Source organism: Neophocaena asiaeorientalis, unplaced genomic scaffold, assembly GCF_003031525.2.
Source record: "Neophocaena asiaeorientalis asiaeorientalis breed wild unplaced genomic scaffold, Neophocaena_asiaeorientalis_V1.1 scaffold26, whole genome shotgun sequence".
Lineage (NCBI taxonomy): Eukaryota > Metazoa > Chordata > Mammalia > Artiodactyla > Phocoenidae > Neophocaena > Neophocaena asiaeorientalis.
In genome coordinates this window covers 6,587,265-6,609,599 of record NW_020173108.1, presented here as the reverse complement: position 1 = coordinate 6,609,599, position 22,335 = coordinate 6,587,265, and the positions used below count along the sequence as shown (strand labels likewise).

At 48.2% G+C, this 22,335-nt stretch overlaps 1 protein-coding gene across 2 annotated transcripts in view; it reads left to right on the top strand.

Annotated features, from left to right (window-relative positions):
• MCC (MCC regulator of Wnt signaling pathway) overlaps window positions 1-22,335 on the top strand; it is a 274,629-nt gene that overhangs the window by 226,675 nt on the left and 25,619 nt on the right. For both annotated transcript variants that reach the window (XM_024743383.1, XM_024743385.1), the window contains exons 10-13: window positions 1,644-1,784; window positions 4,375-4,478; window positions 7,601-7,784; window positions 20,327-20,561. In XM_024743383.1, the coding sequence (XP_024599151.1) occupies window positions 1,644-1,784; window positions 4,375-4,478; window positions 7,601-7,784; window positions 20,327-20,561 (664 nt within the window). The remainder of the gene's footprint in view (window positions 1-1,643; window positions 1,785-4,374; window positions 4,479-7,600; window positions 7,785-20,326; window positions 20,562-22,335) is intronic.

Below are 22,335 nucleotides of genomic sequence, written 5' to 3'. Positions count from 1 at the left end.
TGGAGAAGATGGAGGAAGATAAGGTTTGAGCAAAATCCAGAGTCCCCTTTGGGAATGTTAGATTGGAGGTGTCCGTGTGAAACCCTGGATATGTGAGACTGGCACTCAGGAGAGAGGTCTGGACTGAAGAAATCTGGGAGCCATGGGAATATAAGTGCCTGTTAAAGTTGTGGCACTGGGTGAAATCACCCCCAGGGGGAGAGTGTTGATAGAAGAAGGGGCCCAGAATGGAGTCCTGAGGGAACATCAACCCTCACAGATTTTATAGAGAAGAGGGAGTCGGCAAAGGAGACAGAAGAGATGACCTTTCGGGTAGGAAGAAAACCAGTAGACACCTCTCATGACCCAAGTAAAGGAGAACGTTTCAAGAAGGAAGCCATACCCGATTACAGGGGTACTGCCTGAGAAGGCCTGTAAGATAGAATTGACCACACGGAGGTCTGTGAGCTGAGTAAACAGTTTCATCTAATCAGTAGGGACTGAATGTAACTGGAGCAAGTTGAGAAGTAAACGAGAGAGTGGGGACAGTTTGAAGAAGTCTGAATGTGAACAAGGACAGAAAACTGTGTCCTTATGTTGAACTGACCTTGTTGTTGCCAGAGCCACACAGCGGTCTTAGCTGTACACTCACGGGACATGTCCTGCGTTGGCGAGTGTCTCCATAATCTGCTCTAAGATATGTGCCCCTAAGATTTATCCTCAAGGCAAATGACTTCCAAGCCCCTGAACATTTTGTGTGTGTGAAACCCTGTGTCTCTTTAAGACTTGGTGGTCAGAGTGCTACAGATGGGCATGTCCCATGGGAATGAATCATTGCACTCAGGTCATCAGTGTCGTGGGACAGAAAACGGAGGGGCTGAAGGCTTACCTTTTTCTGATTTGCTTTCTGACTTTGCCATGAACTTTCGCCCTGAACGCACAGTTCTGATTCCTATAAAACTTAAAGTTCCCGCCACTTATCCTACCAGTAGTTAGCAGTTAGGGGTCTGCCCAAGCTGGAAGGAGCTTTGGACACGATCCACAGTTCCCATTCAAAGGCCCCTTAAGTGTAGTTCCTTGTTCATTCACTGATTCATCTTTTGCTCCTGCCCCCTAGTGAGTGTTCTGAGTCAAGGATCTGGGGTCAAACTGCCTGGTTCAAATCCCAAGGATTAATTACCCTTTCCGTGCTGCCTCTGAGAAACGGGGATAATAATACTTAGTTCAGAGGGCTGTTGGGAGAGTTACTGATCAAGGGCTCAACAAATGGTAGCTATTACTGTGATTTCATTTGTCCCTGTGGACGGTGGTTCATCGAAGCATACCAGTTGTAACTGTCATGAGGGCCTGAGGTCACGTGGTTGGTTCCTTTCCTCGGTGTATCTACAGAGCCTAATGCAGTGCCTAGCAAATGGCTCATCTGTGGCTAGCTAGGAAATAACCAGGAGTTTATTTTTTATTTCTCATCCACACAGAATTTAGCGATTCTTCAGCTTGGAGCTTCTTCCTTCATTACTTCTCATCAGTTACATTTACTAAAACATCTTGACGAGCTCACATCCAACGTGCATTTTGGCCGGGATCTAGAGTCAATGGCTAAAGCCTTGGCAGATTCACGGCAGTCCTGGTGTAAAACTGTGCACGTGATTTTCCTTCCTTTGCAGCCGTATCGAACACCTCAAATCCCAAAATGACCTTCTGACCATAACCCTGGAAGAATGCAAAAGCAATGCCGAGGGAATGAGTATGCTGGTGGGGAAATACGAATCCAACGCCACCGCGCTGAGGCTGGCCCTGCAGTACAGGTAGGAGGTGGGGCGGGGCAGGCGAGTGGCCACTTTAACTTAGAAATACATCCATAGCACGCTTCTGCATGCAACCAGCAAATGCTAGTGTGCTAGATATCGAACATCACTTAGCACCCCGGTGGCAGCAATTCAGAAAATAAGGGTAATGAGTGTGGTGTTAGTAAACAGGTACGTTTCTGTTCGCCTGGTCAACTTAAATATTATTTCATTCGAGTAGTATCCCTCAGGACATCAAGTTTTGTGTTACATGTTCAAGTCTCGTTCTTTCTAATCTTTTTTTTCCCCAGTCTTTAGTCATACTCATATATATTTTACATTGTTGTAAATCTGGGGCACCCTCTTCCTTCAGTTTGTTACAGTTTTGTAATGTTGCTTAAAAGTCTCCATTTATTTTGACTGGCTGTATCCCCTACGTCAAGTTCATACGGTGTTATTACTCATTTCTCTAAAAGACATTTAGGCTTTTGCAGACTCTTGATATTGAAAATAATTCTATGGTGAATAATTGAAAACAAAAGCCTTCATTCTTGTGAGTATTTTCCTCAAGATAAAATCCCTGAAGCAGGAATTATAGGTCAAAGGGTATGAATATTTTCATGGCTCTTCAGGCGTGCTGCCAGTTTTTTCCCGTAAAAACAAACCAGTTGAAATGAATATGATTCATTCATTGATTAGCAAGTGGTATATGAATGTACCACTCTTATTTTCAGCTTCATTGGCTTTGGAATTTATCTATTTTTAAATTCCTGCTTGGTAAAAGCTACGAAACTATGCTTTATTGTTTTCATAGATTTATTAGTGTCCCCACTTAGGCATATTTACCGAAGTCCCAGAGTAGCGATTGTATCTTGCTCTTGGCATCCTTTACAAAGGTCAGTATTGTTTTAAGAAACATTGCTTCTTCAAAAACCGATATCAAACCTAAATATAGGAGACCAAAGCAAGAAAGCAATCCTACTAGTTGACAGACACAGCAAAGAACAGATAATCGTCTATGACAACTCTGGAAACAGGCTTTTCTGCACCGGCAGTCTGCCTTTCAGCCGTATGGAAGAAACAATGTCCCAGCGTCTCTAACTTGAAAGACCAACTAACTGCCCTTGAGAGGAGGAGCTGCCAGTACCCAGAGGCAGTCATTGGACCCTTTTCCTTATCTCTTAGTAAAGGAACTTGAAAGTCAAGACAATAAAAAACAGTCTGTTGGCTAATAAGTGTTGTGTAAAGCAACGTTTCCCCTGCTCAGCTTGGAGAAGCTAATCAGTTCTTTGCTTGGGGAGGGGGGGGGTGAATTTCACTACTGCAGGCGTCTGACCAGGATGACTGAGGCATTAAGCACACACTCCATCCAGTACAGACGTGGGTCCATGTGGGGTCACAGGCAGCAGTGGCTTTCAAGAGGTCGCTCTTCGATCCTCTACCTGGTGTACCCAAAGAGAGACTAATGTTCTTCCTCTTAGAAATCCATTCTCAGATTCTTGTCAGAGGTTTTGTGAGTGTTTCATGAAACAGTTGTACAAACATCTAATAGAACTTTCTGTGATGATGGAACTGTGCTCTGTGCTATCCAATATGGTAACTGCTAGCCGCACATGGCTGTTACACATATGAAATGTGGCTACTGCAATGGAAGAACTGAATTTTTCATTTTATTTACCTTAAATTCTTTTTAATTTAAATATTCACATGTGGCTAGTGGCCATTCTATTGAATAGGTGGGTCTGGGTCAAAATAGTCCCCTTTCTAGGGTGCTATATGAATTACCTATTATTGTATGACTATTTATTACATCACAGTTTCTAGGGTCGGGAATCTGGGAATGATTTGTCTAGGTAGTTCTGGCTCAGGGTCTGTTACGAGGTTCTGGTCAAGCTCTCAGCCAGAGCTGCATCAGCTGAAACCTTAACTGGGGCTGGCAGATCTGCTTCAAAGAAGCTTTTGGGTAGGGTCCTCAACTGGCTGTTGGCTGGGTGCCTTAGTTCCTAACCACATGGGCCTCTCCATAGGGCTGCTCAAGTGTCTTCAAGGCATGGTAGCTGGCCTCCTCTAAAGAGGATGATCCAAGAGGGAAAGTGAAGGGAGGAGAGAGAGAGACCAGGATGGAAATCACCGTGTTTTTTAATAACCTAATCTCGGACATGACATCCCATGACTTCTGCCTTAGTCACACAGACCAACCCTGCAACAACGTGGAAGGGGATTATGCAAAGGCTGTGGATAGCAGTGTGTAGAGATCAGGGCGATTGGAGAGCATCTCGGAGGCTGGCTGTCAGGAACGTATTACCTTTCCCTTCGAGCTGATCATCAAAGGGCCAGCAGACTTGCCTCCCTCATCTTTATGGCTTCTCTTGTATTTTTCTAGATCCTAGTTTAAAGTTTAAAAAAAAAAAAAAAGGGTCAGGGGAGGAGGCCACATAACAGAGCAAGACCCTGGCTCTGGCCAGGAGTATCCCTGGGTATTTCCTTGCTGACATGGACGGCGAGGCTGAGAGCCAGGTCCCGAGCTGCTTCCCACCCCGGGCACGGCGCTGCATTGGAGAGGCTCGCCATCCTCTGCCCAAGTTGAGGATGCCGTGTGCTTCTGTTTCAGTGAGCAGTGCATCGAAGCCTATGAACTCCTCCTGGCGCTGGCCGAGAGCGAGCAGAGCCTCATCCTGGGGCAGTTCCGCGCGGCTGGTGTGGGGTCGTCTCCTGGTAAGTGTGGCCGGAGTCCCTCCGTCCCCTTCCTTCCTCCTCACCCCCCCGCCTCTCTTGCTCTCCTGCCCCCATCTCGGCTGTTGGCATTGGCACGCCTCCCGACAACATGAAATTCCCTTGTCAAGTGTGTTTTTCATTTTTTCCTCATGACTGAGTGAGTAAATTGTTTATGTTGAATGCAGCAAGAACTGGAGTGGAAACAGCATTACAGACAAGTTAAAACAAACAAACCCTCTCAGGAATCGTACTCTCCCCGGCTGGCAGTAGAACCAGATGGAGTGGGAGGCCCAGGTTCACGATGAAAGGGACCAGCTTTCCCGCAGCCTCTCTCTGATGCTGGTTGTTGAGGGTCCCTTTGCTGCCCACAAGGCCTTTGCCTCTTGTGGCTGCTTTTGTTGGCTGTGCTTTTTCTCCAGGTTTGTTCCTTTGAGTAGGTTGGAAGCATGGGTTCCCCCTACCTGGTCTCCAGGTTTCGTGGGAATGCAGAGGAACGTTTCATACCTTGCTTTTGTCAGCCTCACCGAATGCAAGCCCTGGGAGCCCCGGGAGCCCCGGCCTGCCCCTGTGGGGGAGCAGAGGTGTTGCCAGCCCACCTCAAAGCCGTGCCTCTCCCTCACCCCAGGGGTCATGCGTCCTGTTGGCGTGATTCCTCCCTCCAGATCCACACTGCTTCCCACTGCTGACCCTCACTGTTGAGTAACTAGAAGGGCTATGAACTGAAAAAGACACGAGTGTGGCATCCTAGTTACCATCGTTTGCCAACACTTCACCAGTGACTATGGCTGTGGGCATTGAGATGACATGAGGACAGTGGCAGTGGAAATAGTGTTTGGGAGGGAAGAAAGCTCCAGGGACAGCTGTTGCCATCTCTGATGCTGAGGCCTGCAAACTCCCTCAGCCTACACCTGATAACAGCAGCTTCTCCCGAGAAGGCATGGCAGGTGAACAAAAAACTGACCAGACCACTCCAGAGTCAAAGGTGGGTGGCGTGGGCAGGCTGGGGACCAGGCCACCTGTCATGGACTGGCTTTTCCTTGCGGGCTGTGAGCCCACGTTAGAGTTAGTCCTTCCAGGACACACCTTGCAGAGAAGGTCGCCGTCGGGGTACCTCCAGAATGCATCCCTCTCCTCCTTGCCAGCTCCTTGCTCCCTGCCTGGGCTCTAGCTTTTGCACTGAACATTCACCTATTTTTCCTCCTTCAGTTTTGACATGGACAGGAATCTGAAGCAAGTCTGAAGGGAATGAAGTATCCTGGGTATTAATTTCCTGCTTCATATCCAAGTCACCCAGCGAGGAAGCAGGCCTCCATTTGTATGGGTGACCATCCTCCACCCCCCTCTCTGGGATTTCTGGGTTGTTGTTTTTTTTTTTTTAATAGGATTACCATCCCAGCCCAGAAGTAGAAACTCTGCCAGCATTTCCATTAGGAACCTCATTTTTCAGGGTCTTTTAACCAAACCATAAAACTTTATTCCTCCTCTTAAACAGATTCTAAAATGATCTTGGCCTGCTGTCAGGTTTTTTTGTTTTTTTTTTAATGTAAGTATTAAGGAAAATGATCAATTAAAGGAAAAAATCAATGATCTTATTTCCAGTTTGTATCAGAGGAATGTCTTAAACTGTTCCATCCTTGAAAGGTACCTTTTATGAGGCTTGTACCTACTCAGCACAGTTACTTGGAAGGAGCTGAAAAGACTTAAATAAATCTGCATTTTAAATATTTAAAATCAATAATAAAATGCCTTGTATTAACATAATCCTGGGTAGCTCATGGGTCTGTTTATAAAATGGGGCAGTCAGTAATACACCTCTTCAGAATTCAGAGAGCAGTCAGTTGGTGCGACATATGTAAAATATCTTATTTGTGGAAGGAGAAAAAAGTATGAAAGTTGTCAGAGAAGTGGCCAGAGGGAGGTCCAGGGAATTTTAGCCTGCGGGACACGGACACCCACGTTTCCTCCCCCTCCTCTGTAAAGCAGAGTGTTGACTGACTTTTTAGCAGCTCCCTATTAAATCTCACTCTTCCATTCTGCTGACAATGGCTGCTGACCTGTCAGCCTGCCCTAACGTGCCATGTAGTTGCACAGGGAAGCAAGTACTAGTTGTAACATTTACCCACAGTGTCAGTTATTGTGGGTTTTTTCTTTGTTTCTTGTTGACTGCACAGGTGTTCATTCTAGATGATTTAGACCAGTGCTTTTCAAACTGGGCCTGGGAAGCTGGAGGAGTTTCTCTAGGCCTCAGTGGTGGGCATGGAGGGTGGAGAAGCTGAGTGTATGCCCCCCACCCCTGCCCACTTCAACTAGTTCCACATTTGCCAGTTCTATATCTTAGGCTTTGGCATAAGATTTTATATATACACACTTGGAAGATCATGGGTCTGGGCTGCAGAGGTAACAAACCAATGACTTATTTGGCCGGCATGGTTTTTGAAAACACAACAAGAACGTGACTGTCTCGGGCAGGGAATTCCCTGTCTGGCTCTGTGGTGGTGGCCACGACCCTGACGTCTTGCTCCAGCCCAGTTTCCTGGCCTCTGGAGGCAGGGGAGCTCGCCCCTGGCCATGACCTAGCTCAGAGAGAAAGGTCAGGGATAGCGTCCATAGAGGGCAGTCAGAGCCAGTCTCAAGGTCTCGTTTTAACCATTACTTTTGTGTCTCGTGCCTACACGAAGCTCTCAGCAAAGCTGCAGGTGGAGGGATCGTAAGGTTTGGCCTCAGTTTCTCCCTGGCCTCATTCACAGGGAAGTACCAACCAGCGCAGGGGAGAAGGGCCACACAGGAGACTTGGGGCTGGACGCGGGGAGCAGCAAGGAGCCTGGGGAATTAGAAAATCATAGGTTAGAGCTGGAAACAGACCACAGAGCTCCTACTGGCCAGCCCCTCATTTGTCGGGGAGGACCGTGGAGGCCAGAGCAGAGAAGATGCCTTCCTTGGTGCAGTTTCTCGGTGAAGAGCCAGGCCCAGGACGCGCGTCTCTTTACTGGCATTCACCGCTGGACTCCTCTCTACTTCGCCCCCCCCCCCACCCCCCCCCCACCGAGTAACTGGCTACTGATTGTCCAGACTCACTCCTCTGGACCAGCGCTGATTAACCCATTGGCTTCTCTGCCATGCAGGAGACCCGTCAGGGGATGAAAACATCACTCAGATGCTCAAGCGAGCTCACGACTGCCGGAAGACAGCCGAGAACGCCGCCAAGGCCCTGCTCATGAAGCTGGACGGCAGCTGCGGGGGAGCCTTTGCTGTGGCCGGCTGCAGCGTGCAGCCTTGGGAGAGCCTGTCTTCTAACAGCCACACCAGGTAATTCTCGGCCTTTCTGCCGCGAGCTGGATGCGTGCCCACAGGTAGTCCGCTCGCTAGGCTTGATGTGCAGTGACCTGGCTCTTAAGGACTGTGAGGCTTGCTGGAAGACAGAATTCTACCCCAACCCCCACCCCCCCCAGCTTGCAGCCTGCTCCCGGGAATCAGAATGGGAGAGCTGGAAAGCGCCTTCTCACTTCACCAGTGTGGGAAATGCCGCCCAGAGAGAAGGGGTGATTTGCTCAAGGAGGTGGAACCCAAACCTACCTTTCTGTCCGGTACACTTCCCCCTTTTGGTTCTACCCTCCATTTCGTTATAGTCCTTGATTTTCAAGAAGTATTTGGGGCGGTGAAGAAGGCCCATGTGCTGCAAATGGTCCATAAGCACGCAAGACCCAGACCGCATCCTATTTCCAGGCTCCATTCTCTCCCTTCCTCTTGTGCCTCTGTCCTTTGTAAGCCCCCCTCAGGCAACAGACTTCCCTTCTCTCACCTCTTTGCCTTGTAGAGTGATGCATAATCATAGCTGTGCTTGGCAGACACTTAGTCATGAACCTGGGCTCAAGTTCAGTATCTGTGGATCTAGAAAACTGAAGTGGGTACTTGAAAAAGATGGGGAGGGGCTTCCCTGGTGGCGCAGTGGTTGAGAGTCCGCCTGCCGATGCAGGGGACACGGGTTCGTGCCCCGGTCCGGGAGGATCCCACATGCCGCGGAGCGGCTGGGCCCGTGAGCCATGGCTGCTGAGCCTGCGCGTCCGGAGCCTGTGCTCCACAACGGGAGAGGCCACGAGAGTGAGAGGCCCACGTTCCGCAAAAAAAAAAAAAAAATGGGGAGGAAAGCAGTGAACACCTTGCTAAGCATAATTTGCAGAAGCCATTGGATTCTATTGGATGTGGGTAGAGGGTCAGAATGAAACTTTTTCTAATGACCTTCTCATTTCTTGCCACCAAAACTCCTAAAAACTGAATGCCTTCCCTTTTTCTTTCTTTCTGTAAAATTATAGTTGATTTACAATGTTGTGTTAGTTGCTGGTGTACAGCACAGTGATTCATATAGATATAGAGATATAGAGATATATGGTTATATGTATTTGGATATATGGATACATATGGATATATGGATACATATATATGGATATATATATATATATATGGATTTTTTTTTCAGATCCTTTTCCATTATGGTTTATTACAAGATACTGAATATAGTTCCCTGTGCTATACAGGAGGACCTTGTCATTTATCTATTTTGTATATAGTAGTTTGTATATGCTAATCCCAAACTCCTAATTTATCCCAGCCCACCCACTTTCCCCTTTGATAAACATAAGTTTGTTTTCTATGTCTATGAGTCCATTTCTGTTTCATAATAAATTCATTTGTATCATATTTTAGATTCCACATATTAGTGATATCATATATTTGTCTTTCTCTGTCTGACTTCACTTAGTGTGATAATCTCTAGGTCCATCCCTGTTGCTGCAAATAGAATGCCTTCCCTTTATATCCCAGTTCTGTCTAGAAAGTACTTTGTTAGAGATTGTCATGTGATAACCAAATCACAAAAGACAGGAAGGGTAACTTACCCCATTTGTATAGGTGAGAAAACCTAGGCTCAGAGGTGAGAGAGTGACTTGCCTAAATAAGGCTGATAGATAAGAGGGAAATCAGAACCCAAGCCCAGGACTTTGGCACCAAGCATATTATTCTTTTCACTAGGCCAGGTTGGATCTCATGATTTAAAAAAAAAAAAACAGTGTCTGCTTGCAGGTCAAGTGACCAAAGCCACATAAGGGTGGATTCAATCTTAAGAGTAAAAGGAGAGATACTGATGTTTTTTTCGGTACCTGAGAGAAACTTAATGGTCCCATCTGTCTTTCCCACTGGTAGGACCCAGCCATCTGCCTAAGTGCAGATTTAACTGTCCTGGACCTGGTGCCTCAGGAAAGGGGACATTCCCAGTAACGTACTTGGCCAGGTGCCAGCAAACACAAGGGACTTATTTCCTCTGGACTGCAGCAACAATTGTCTTATTCAGGGTAGCACAGATTATAATTTCTTTTTTTCTTGAAACCAGATTCTTCTGTTTAAACACAGAAAGCAGATGCTCTTCTTAATGACGTTTCCCAATGTGTATAATCTATAATTTCCACCTTCACTTAGCATAAACATGTAGTTCTCATGTTGTCAGTGATACTGTTCTGTTGCATTAGTGAATACAAGGCTTGGGTTGACAAGAATTGTGTACCCTTTCAGTGGCTTATAAGGGGTGTGTTACAGATCTTTTGCTCATCCCTCCCCACCTGCAAAATAATTTTGTTGTTTTAATCTAAATCAGAGACAAATCTAGAGCCAGTCAGGAGCGGGAATGTTTTCTCACCAGCTATTCAGTGGAGACCCTGATTGCGGATATTTCTTAGAAATATTTTAATGTATAGATGAGCCTTGATTTTTGTGACAGCCTCCTTAGAGAAGCTTAATTTTAGGTAATGTACTTCTGTAGGTTGACATAAACTCAGAACATAGTTTCGGTTTGCAAGGATGACCTCACTGAAGAATGGCTCTTGAACTAGATTCAGTGTCCAATGGATCTTTGCATCAAAGTACAGAGACCTTTAGCTCAGATTTTACTCAATTCTTCTTAAAAGTTCCCTTTCATACTCCCACCCAAATCAGAGCAGCTCAGAGAGCGGGGGGGTTACAGGCATTCATGTTGGCAACACACATTCTTGGGACCTGATACGGCCAGACTACTAATGTTCAGCGTGGCTCAGAAAAAAAGTCCCAGACCACCAGATGCTTTCATAATTATAATAATTAATTCTGTTTGTAAATCTTGCCATTCCACTCAGCCATTCTCACATGTCAAGATTATGGAAGAAAGAAAGACAAGAGGCTTTCTGAGTTGGAGGCTTTATGTGGCTCCATCAGTCGCCTCCCCTCCCCCTGTAGCCAGCTGGCAGAATTCTAACCAGAGAGTCAGCCAGCTGTTCCTCCAGGTCTCAGGAAGGGAATGCTGAGTACCAGGCCTCCAGACGCCTTTCTGGCAGCACAGGGCAGCCCCCGGTAACAGCAGGGTCATGGTTTCAGAAGGGAGCAGCTGAGGGGCAGTTACCAGCAAGGAGAATAAAAACGGTAGGCAGCCCATCCGTTGACTCTGTAGTCTGGAGCCCAGGGATGCTGCTGTTTCAGTTTTGAAACGTTTCATTTTTTTTTTGCAAAAATACAGCCATGGCCGCATCAGAAAGTGTCATTATCTTAATGGGCAGAGTAACTAGGTAATGTGGGTTGCCTGGATAGCTTTATCAGTGTATCACAGCAGAGAGGCAAGTGGACGAAATTGATGAGAAGTGGGAATAGGAATTCTCAGTCAAGCCCACCCTTTTGGTCAAGCATCACAGTTTTAGCTCACTGGGTGGAAGCACAATCATCGATCTAAATCTACGAAAGGACGAGGGGCCAAGACAGAGTAGGCCACAGCAAGTCTGTCCTCATGGAGGCTGGACTCCCTTTTGTCCTGCCATCAGGTGTGGATCGGGTTGAGGCTTGTGAGACTGGTGATTGCAGCCTTGCAGTGAGCTCTGGGAACATCCAGGGAGCCGGGGTCCCACCTGGCTGACCGCTCACACTGGGGCGTAATCCCCAAATTGGAATGGAGGGTGGTGGAGCTCCCAGCCCTCACCCTCTAAGTCAGTCTTGATTAAGATGAAGTTTCACTGGGACAGAAAGAAAGGCTGAGGACAGTGGAAGCACGTCCATTGAAAGGGTAAATGGGATTGAAACAGCCATCCAGTTAGGACAGGCCTGTGCTCCACCACCAGCAAGCTTCCGGCCATGAGAGTCAGACTAGGTCTGCCTGTCGTAATAGGCGTCTTTACTTCCCTCTGAAAACCAGAGGTGCTTTCCCCATCCAAGTACCAGGAGAGTCCATCCAAAGTCCTTGGGATTACAGCTAAGAAGTGCTGGTAAATTCTGAAGCCCAGCTCAGACACAGTACTCCACATGACAGCATAGCATGGTGCTCAGGCCTCCTGCGAAAATGTCCTTGTCACTTACCATTTAGGTTCTATGGGAACTAGATAGAGACCTGAAATGCTTTTGCTTTTCTTTTTTTAAGACCTAACTTGCTGATCTCAAAAGAATTATATGCTCATTGTGAAAATAAACTGAACAGTTAAAATCCAAGCATGACATAAAATTCTCCAGGCTAGGACCCTCCCTGGAAAGGACGCTGCACACGGTTTGGAGCGTATCCTCACAGATTTAAGTGTCCATTTTTTATGACCTAGACCTTTGGTTGCCAATGACAGAAACATACTCAAATAGCTTAAAAGGGGGTCTCGGTGGAAGGATATCAGGTCTCTCACAGAGGAGCCGCATACCTGGGCAGAGGGCTACAGTGAGCCCGGGCAGAGGAGAACCGGCCACCTGGGCACAGCCGGGCCAAGCCACACCTGGCCAGTCTGGCCTCCGCACACGGCTTTCACCTCTTCCCTGTTGCAGGCTGCTCCCCAGATGACAGAAAACCAGCACACCACCTGCTTTAGTATACCAGGCTGACTGGTTTCTCTGGTGTCAAGTAAGGAGATCCTGGGAAGGAACATCTCGCCCAGCTGGGCTCAAGTGCCTACCCAGTCATCCGTGGCCACGACAGTTCTTGCAGGAGCCACGTGGGCAGAGAGAAGGGGTAGGTCCCAGAAGAAGGCGGAGGGTGTGTCGTCAGCAGACCAACACATGGCATCTTTAAAAATGTGACTCCATCTCATTTTAACCCAATAAGGATCCTATTTAGGTGGACTCTCTCGAAACTTGCTTTTTCCCCTTAGTATTACATTTTTAGGCGTCTTTCCACGTGTGTCGTTCTTTTCAGTAGTGCCCAGTCTCCCATTGGATGGCAGTTCGTCGTGTATTTAGACAGCTTCCTCTTGTTTGGATGTTTGTATCCAGTTTTTTACTATTAAAACACTGCTGCAGTCACCATCCTTGTCCTTATACCTGCCCCCATCGTGCAGTTTCTGTGGGACCAATTCTGAGAAGCAGAATGTACTGACTCAAAAATGACTGTTGTTTCAGATGTCAAGGAGCCCTTGCATACATGATCCAGCCAGTGTGTGAGGGCCTCTTCCTCCACACCCTTGCTGAAGCTGGGTAGTATACATTTTTTTAATTTGGCCAATCTCTAGGCAAAAACATACCCTTAATATTTTACTCTGTACCTCTTAATTATTACTGATGTTGAAAATCATTTACAGTCACCCCTCAGTATCCTTGGGCGATTGGTTCTAGGACTCCTGTGGATACCAAAATCTGAGGATGCTCAAGTGTCCCTTATATAAAACATTGTAATATTTGCATTGGAACCTACAAACATCCTCTCATATATTTTAAATCATCTGTAGGTTACTTAAAATACCTAATGTAATGTAAATGCTATGTAAATATAGTTGCCAGCACATAGCAAATTCAAGTTTTGCTCTTTGGAACTTTCTGGATTTTTTTTTTTCCCCCAAAGATTTTCCACCCGCGGTTGGTTGAATCCGCAGATGTGGAATTCTTAGGTAGGGAGTGCCGACTGTAAAATGTTTAATGTTTTTAATGTCAGAGAAATTGTTAGCAGCAGTATAGGTGTCAGGTCTAGATGGTGTCTATCTTGGTGTGTTATCAGCAACCAACTCAGGAGCAGTTTAATATTTGTTTTAGAGATGCCTGGTTCCCAACGCCATCGTAACGGCACCATATAAAGACCTGCAGGAATAGAATCCATCTCCTAAATGTGTCTCTCATTTTGCCTTCTACTGTCAGCTGAGTTTCTGGAACCAGGCAGTTTTTGAGGACTTCAGTTATCTGGCAGAAGATTTCCCCTACCCATGTAGTCATCCCCTGGGTATCCACCGGGGATTCATTCCAGGACCCACCACGGACTCCCCCGGCCCCCATCATAAACATAGTACTGTATTTATTTTTAAAAACCCACGTATAAATGACCTGCACAGTTCAAGTTCATGGTGTTCAAGAGTCAACTGTATTTTTTTAGATAATTTTTCCTCCCCAAACCGCTTCTCCTTGAGAATTCTGATAATCCTTTGAGAACGTTCAGACCTAAGAGGTTTGGATTGTGTTGAGTACTTTTAGTCCTATGTGACAAAGAATTGTTAGAAAAAAAAAGGTAGGGGGGCATGGGGGGATACCCAGCACAACACTGCAAAGTTCAGGCAGTTGACAAGGCCCAAGCTTCTGCTTAGAGGAGCGGGGTCGAATGTCACTGGCCTGACCCCCTCCTTCAAATAAATGTAAAATGCTCAGCCAACAGAAAGCCCCCTAGTGGCACTTTCCTTCTGAAAATGAGCTCCTCCTTGGTGTAAATGAGATCCTAACTGGGGCCAGGTAAGACATTGATAAAAACTTCAGGAAAAATCCGCCTCTGGTTTTCAAGGCAAAAGAAATAATATGTTCTTTTCTCTTTCTGCCGAGACAAGATGAGGAAGCTGGAGAAAAAAAAAAAAAAAAGGATTTTTCTTCTAAAAGCAGGGTGGGGAGTTGTCTTCAGGACAGGGCTGGGACATGGTGGAGAGGGACAGAAGAGAGGACATTTGAAATCGACAGCTGCTTAAATAAACTGCTGTATCCGCGTCCCACTGTGAACAGGGCAGGCAGGAGCGTGGGCTGCCCCAGGCTGGCCGGCGTGCGCTCATGTGCGGTGAGCAGACAGATCAGCTGTCAGCTGGCGACTAATGGACGCAGAGCAGAGCCAGCTGAGGGGAGCTCAAGCAGAGAGCATCATGGTAAGGAAGGAGAAACCCACGCAACCTGGCCCAGCTCCTCGAAAAACCGGGGGAGAAGGCAAAAATGTGCGGCCCCAGAATCCTGGGACCAGCTGGGGTTTGCTTCCTCTGCAGCCCTCCCCGCAATCCCTCTCACCCTGGAGAGGAGGAGTAACTCGGCCCACTGGGAAGGTGATTTATTCCCCCTTGACAACTGAGCTCACCCGGCATTCCGAGCCGGGAGAGTTAATGGATGACTTAACCCCAGCCGGGCAGCCGGCAGCCGGCAGCCGGCGGCAGGCCCTCAGGAGACCGACAGCGCCTTTGTCTGCAGGAGGCCGGAGAAAAGGCCGCGGCTTCCCCTCCTCTTACCATTGTCATAATCATATTCCGCGGTGGTCCATTAAGAGCACAAAGCAGAATTGTAATTAACCTTGCCTGATCTGTTCCCCGCTGGTGTCCTGGAAGGGAGAGAGGGAAGCTGGAGAGGGGCAGCAGGGCTAGGTGCTTACCTTGAAATTAAACTTTCCCCTGGAAAAGCACTTTACAGCTCTCAGCTTCCCACAGGGGTAAAATCAGTGGAGGGAGATCTTTTGTCCTTTTTTCTTTTTCTTCCTTTCTTAAAACTATACCCACAGCAGGGATGGTATAACAAAAGCCTTCCCCACCTGGCCTGGGATCGGGCGCCAGGCCCTAGAAGGTTCCAGGATCCCCCAAAGCCTGGCAGCCTCTGCCCTCCCCCCCACCATGTTGGTGTCTCCCAGGCAGTTCTGGGGGTTTGCAAGTCCGGTCAACACTTGCTGCTCTGCTTCCCCCGCAGATGGGTGGTTTTCTGCAGGACCTGCTAGGTGGCTGACATCCCTGGAGGGAGGCCCTGAGCCTGATGTTGGGTGTCTCGGGGCCACTGGCACAGCTGTGCTTCCTCCCCGCCCAGATCAAGTGCTGTGTGTGGGCTGCCAGCTTCAGGACCCATTGTCTCATTTCCATAGCCTGGTGACATGGCAACTGTTAGTATCCCCTTTGTCACAGCCCAGAAAGGTTGGGTGATTTACTCTGGGCCATAACGCTAGGCATTGGCAGAGGAAGAATGTTTACTCAGGTCTGCCTGATGTCAGAGACCTGCTCAGAATCACTGGTACCCACCAGGTCAGCCCAAGAGCACGGTGGCTCTCCCTAGAGAATTTGTGATGGGGTGCCGTTACTTTACAGGCTACTTTGCAAATGCCCAGTTATCCTGTGGGGTGGACCAGTTGTTCTCAAACCAGGCTGTGCCTCAGAATCAGTGGGAGAGTGCATTATAACGGATGGCTGGTCACCCCACCCCCCACCCCTGAGTTCCCGACTCTGTGAGTCTGGGTAGTGGGGCCTGGGAACATGCATTCCTAACAAGTTCCCAGGGGATGCTGCCATGGTCAGCCCCTCGACTGCTCTTTGACAACCACTGGGGAACACCAGTCCCGCTAAATGGAAAATATGCCAACATATTATCCTTTCAGGGCCTGCAGAATAATTAAAGAACTCTAGCTTCTACTGTCCTTAGAGTTTTGAAATTTTTGTTAAATTTTTTATTGAAGTATAGTTGATTTACAGTGTTGTGTTAATTACTGCTCTACAGCAAAGTGACTCAGTTATACATATATATATACATTCTTTTTCATCTTCTTTTCCATTATGGTTTATTACAGGATATTGAATATGGTTTACTCTGCTATACAGTAGCGCCTTGTTGTTTATCCATTCTATATATACCAGTTTGCATCTGCTAATCCCAAACTCCCACTCCATCCCTCTCCCAGTCTCCTCCCCCTTGGCAATCACCAGTCTGTTCTCCATGTCCCTGGTTCTGTTTCTGTTTCATAGATAGGTTCATTCGTGCCATAATTTAGATTCCACATACAAGTGATATCATATGGTATCTGTCTTTCTCTTTCTGGCTTCCTTCACTTAGTATGATAATCTCTAGTTGCATCCATGTTGCTGCAACTGGCATTATTTCGTTCTTTTTTATGGCTGAATAATATTCCATTGTATATAGATACCATATCTTTATCCGTTCATCTGTTGATGGACATTTAGGTTGTTTCCATGTCTTGGCTATTGTAAACAGTGCTGCTGTGAACATAGGGATGCATGTGTCTTTTTGAATTACAGTTTTTTTGGGGTTTTTTTTGTTGTTGTTGTTGTTTTGCGGTACGTGGGCCTCTCACTGTTGTGGCCTCTCCTGCTGCGGAGCACAGGCTCCGGACGCGCAGGCTCAGCGGCCATGGCTCACGGGCCTAGCCGCTCCGCGGCATGTGGGATCTTCCCAGACCGGGGCACGAACCCATGTCCCCTGCATCAGCAGGCAGACTCTCAACCACTGCGCCACCAGGGAAGCCCCAAAGCGACTTTTAATGAAAAGAAGAACTACAGTTGTAAAGTGAGCCTCTCGTGCTGGGTCCCAGCTTCACGGGAAAGGATCTCCTACCTGAAGCTCCTCCCCACTCACTGGAAGAGCAGTGTTGCTATTTCCCAGCAGCGCGCTGTCTAAACACGTCATGCCTGGGAGCACATCTCCACACTCAGCCCCGTGCAATGCTCCGTGAACAGGGCCACAGCTTCAGTTCGCTCTGATTTTGTGGCTCATGTGTGGAAACTTAGGCATCTGTCCCTCCACGTTGACAGTCCATGAAGTTGACAGTCCATGAAGGCAAGCTCCGAGTCCTGTTGAATGGTTTTGTGTAAGGCATGCCTGTCACCGAGCTGTTTGCAAAACAGGTCTTTACCGAAGAAGGCTGAGATCCTGAGGGAGGGACCCTGTTTCCTCCCTAGGATGAATCCCTCTTGTTGGGCAGCTGTCATCCTCAGAAGCCCCCGCTGGCTCCTCAGCGCCCTCTGCTGGCGGTACCGGTTGCTCCTTCATGCTTTTCTTGGGCTGCTTTGTTTCTTTATGCAATTGCACCTGAAGTGTTCCAACTGGAGGGTATTGCTGCTTGTCCCATCTCGTCCTTTTTAAAATACAGCTTGAGAACGCATAACATTGATGATGAGTAGTTTTTAACCTACTTCCTGCCTTCTCAGCTTCCACCGTCTCCCCCAAGCTTGTTGCAGTAGCCTCCAAAAGGTCTCCTGCCTCTGCCCTTGCATCCCTGCATCTCTCCTAGTACAGCAGCCAGAGGGATCCTGTTAAAATGGAAGGCAGATCATGTCACTCCTCTATTACAAACCCTCCAGTGGCTTCTAATTCTAGAGAAAAAGACACAACCCTTATGAGACCCTATGTGATGTGGCACCCTGCCCCCCACATACACACCCTCCTGTCTGACCAGCTCTCCTCCCTCTCCCCTGGCTGACCCCCATTCAGCCACAGTCTTATTCTTGCTGGCCAGCCGGCCTTGCTGCCTCAGGGCCTTTGCATTTGCTGTATCGTCTGCTTGCCTCCCTGTTCCTCCAGATACCCACATAGCTCCCTTTCTCACCTTCTTCACGTCTACTCCTCGAACTCTGTTCGCAAGAATCACCCCACCCCCTCTTTGTGATCCCCATAACTGCGTCATTTTTCTCCCTGGTACTTCTCCTTGTCTGATGTGCCGTCTGTTTTACTTGTTTGTCTCCCCTGTTAGAATATGAGTTCCATGAAGACAGAGATTTTTCTAGGGCCTAGAAAAGTGACCCACAGTAAGTACCCCAATATTTCTTGAATGAATGAATGATGGCTATATTTACTGAGTGCTGGGCACTATTCCAGACACTTTCGGTTTACCTCATTTAATCCTCACCACAACCTTGGGAAGTATGTACTGTATTACCTTCATTTTAAAGATAAGGAACTAGGCACAGAGAGTTTGAGTCGTGCTACCTCTAAATCTGCCAAGCGTATAAGATGCTCCGGTCCCAGGTAAAGGCAGCACCGCTGTATTCAGGTTCCCCAGAGAAACGGAATCAACAGGTGTGTGTGTGTATGGATGGAGAGGCTGATTGATTGACTGATTTTAAGGCCTCAACTCATTGGATGAGACCCACCTATACTACGGAGGGTAATCTGCTTTACTCAGTCTACTGATTTAAATGTCAATCACGTGTGAAAAATACCTTTGCAGCAACATCTAAGAGGGGTGTTCGGCCAAGCAGCTAGGCACCATAGCCTAGCCCAGCTGACACGTGTAACTAGCCATCACAGCCTCTGAAAAGGTGTTGTGTGTTGGTCAGACTCACCTTGCTCCCTTCATCTCTAAAGAACATCCCACCTGTTCTGATGGGGGTTGGGGGGTGAAGGATGGTAGGGGACCTCAGAGAGTCTGTGGTGCTTGGGAGCTTCCGGTCCTGGCAGGAGTTCTCTGACCTGAAGACCACCCCAGGCCCTAGGAAGTTCTCTTCCTTGTGTGCATGGCCTACCATCTCTTCTCACCCTTCTCTTCCCGGAAGCCTCGACTTCTTGTTAACGTGTCACGTGCAAGAGTGGAATGGCCCTTGGTCACATCGAGGTTACGGGGAGGAGATACATCTGCTGTGTTGGGGTCTTGGCCTGTTAACCCTGTTCCAGTGTGAGCTGAGGAGGGCAGGCCTGGCCTCAGGGCAGCCAACAGCCTATGGATACCAGTCCCTGCTCCTGGCACAGCTTCCAACAACAGGAATCTTGGGGAGACAGGGCTGTGGAATGGGGAGACTGCGGCCCAAGTTTCCGTCCTCATGACCAGGCAAGCTACTTAATGACTCAGAACCTCCATTTCCAAATCTGTAACGACAGAGATGATCATGCTGACCTGCACTGTTGTGATGAGAGTTAAATGGGTCCCTGCTTGTTTCTCTGCCATCTTTCCAAAGCCAGTTCCATAAGGGCCACGTCAAGTGTAGGTGGGTCCAGAGAAACCACCGTAGGTGCGTGCTGGCCTCAAGTGCTTGAGAACTGGGTACAGTGGGCTTCATTCTGAGCCAGTGGGGACAGCCTACAACCGTCTTGAGCACCAAGCCTCAGTTTTCCTGTGGTTCTCACCCTTCCATGGTACTCTGGAACCCACAGAAACTTTCATGGACCACCACATTCCCGGGGTCCAGCCCTAGGTGCTCCTCAGAACTGCCAGCCCCTGCTTGGTCACCATTCAGCATGGGTGGCCAAGGGCCCCTCGGACCAGCCTGAGTCCCTGTGGTGGACTTTATACTCAGCCATGATACAGAGGATCCCCCATCACTACCACTCCGTCCAGCTGCCACCCCCAGGGGACTGCTGTCAGCAGTCTGAGATGTGTGCGTGCACAATGCGTATGTGTACACACACACACACACACACACACACACGCACACAATCTGTAGGTCATGCCATAGGTATTTTGTTCTTCACCTTGCTTTGTTCCCTTAACATATCCCTTTTTTTAAGTCCTATGCATATATACACCTATTTTTATGACATATTTTTCATCCTATTTCCTCACTCAAACTCTCTCCACCATTACCATAATTATTCCTGTAATGTCCACATCATGTCCTTCTTTTTGATATGTACTATAATTCACTAAACCTAGCATTCCGTGAAACATCTTTGTACGTGTGTATCTTGCTGCTTCTGTGGAATCATTTCCTTAGACTTCATTTCTAGGGTCCACACCTTGTCTTAAAGGGTGTAAACATTTTCTGATACTCATTTCTCTCCCAAAAGGTGCTATGCCATGAATAATGCTTTCTTCGTTGTTGTTTTTGGATTACCATCTAAATACTGTTGGAGAGGGGAGGGTGTGGAGAAGAACGAGGGGGAGAAGACCTGCTGGCAGCGACTGGAAGTGCGATGGGTTTTCTTTGTCTTCTCAGCACAACCAGCTCCACAGCCAGTAGCTGCGATACAGAGTTTACTAAGGAAGACGAGCAGAGGCTGAAGGATTACATCCAGCAGCTCAGGAATGACAGGGCCGCGGTCAAGCTGACCATGCTGGAGCTGGAAAGCATCCACATCGATCCACTCAGCTACGACGTCAAGCCCCGGGGAGACAGCCAGCGGCTAGACCTTGAAAACGCGGTGCTGATGCAGGAGCTGATGGCCATGAAGGTATCTGCGTGGGGGGCTCTTCTCAGACCCGTGTCCCGTTCACTCCGCTGTCACCAGGAGGAAGTATGAAAAGGCCTCTCGGTAGTGGTCAGCCCAGCCGTGGTCAGCCACCTCTCCCCTGGAGGACAGGCAGGGCCTCGTGTGTAGACAGGGATGGTTTCAGTACGTCTGGGGATCACTTGAGCTGGATGTGTTCCTGGAGAGGTGAGCCGAGCACTGGAGAAACCTCAGGGGGTCCCAGGCCAGAATGGAACACCTCGTCTCCAAGAGAAGCCAGGAGAGACCTCTGCGGTGGTGGGGGTCGGGGGGGAGCAGCCTCTGTCCGCGTGAAAAGAGCCCTGGTCTCCAGAACACTTGCAAGTGCTTCCCGGGTTGATGCTGACGTTAAGGTGAGGCGGGGAGAACGGGGCGAGGCCAGTTGCGGCATTTGGACAAGAGCCCTGGTTTCCTGACCCCCTTGCCCCTGTGGTGTTGTGTGGAAGATCGGTAACCCTCATCCCCGTCACCCTCCAGGGCGACTTGCTCAGCACATCCCTGCCCTCTGTGGCTGCTCGAGCTGGAGTCTGGGTGAAGCCTGGGAGGACTTTGGGCTGTGGCAGCAGATTCAGGTCAGATATTGGCCTCAGCTCAGACCCTCACTTGACTCCCGCTAGGGAACCCTCATGCGACGTTGGCTGATTTTCCCCCCTCGCTGCCCACGAGCCGGGCATTGTGTCCATAACCGCGGTGCCTTTTCCCCTCTCTGTGGTCCTTTGCACCCTGTGGCATGAACTGTGAAGCTGCCCTTCCATGACTTCTTCCAAACATCATGTTCCCTTTGACCAAGGACTCCAGATTTCTTTTATGTTCAGGCCAATATGTTGTGCGATAAATTCAGTGTTATTTTGGCCAGGAAAGATACTTTTGGTGAAATAAAAGCTCTGATATTCCCTTTGCTACACGCACATAAAATGTATACGCATCAGAGAAATTTTCCCAAAAAACAGGAATTATAAAAAGCTGGAAGAAAGAGAACCCATAATATCGTGACCCAGGGGCAGCCATTGGGTTCCCTCACTAGGAGTTTTTTTGAAGGAAAACATCAGAGCCACCTCCCTTCCCTGTATGTCCCTAATAGTGTGTTCAGGGATGCGTGCTTGCCCACACCAAGTCCATTGCTGCAGATTTTGTCGGATTTCACCATTTTGTTCTAGGCTACAACTGCTGGGTTTTTTCACTTCTTGTACTTGGTCTTTAGTAAACAGCTTTTGATTTCTAGATGATTGACGTGGCTCCTTCTCAAACCCACTCTTCTTTTTTGAATATCCCATCCTTTCATTGTGACTCCTCTTCCTCTTTCTCTTTAATTGCTTTAAATGTTCATTTTCTGTCTTCTTCCTTGTGAATTCTGGTTCTTTACATGCCGATTCTACCTCACCGTGACTCACTTCTGTTTTCTCTTCGCGCGCGTGTGTGTGTGTTGGGAGGAGAACGTGGGTGCCAGCTCCCCCCTGGCGGAGGTTGTGTCTTCCATGGGGTCCCGCGGGTCCTGGGTGGAGATGTCTCTGTAAACGGTTGTGTCCTTAGATCTGTTGGGACCCGTGGGTTTCAGAGGTTTAGGGCTAGTTTTTGCCATATTCTTGGCTGAGGACTCCTGTAGCTTATCTACACGTGCCTCATGCCTACATGATTCCTCAGAAGAGGCTTTTCTTTCTTCTCCCACCCGAAGCCTGAGTGATGACACGTTTCCTCGCCACACCCTCACCACAGGGAGGAAGTCTTCCTGTCTCCTCTG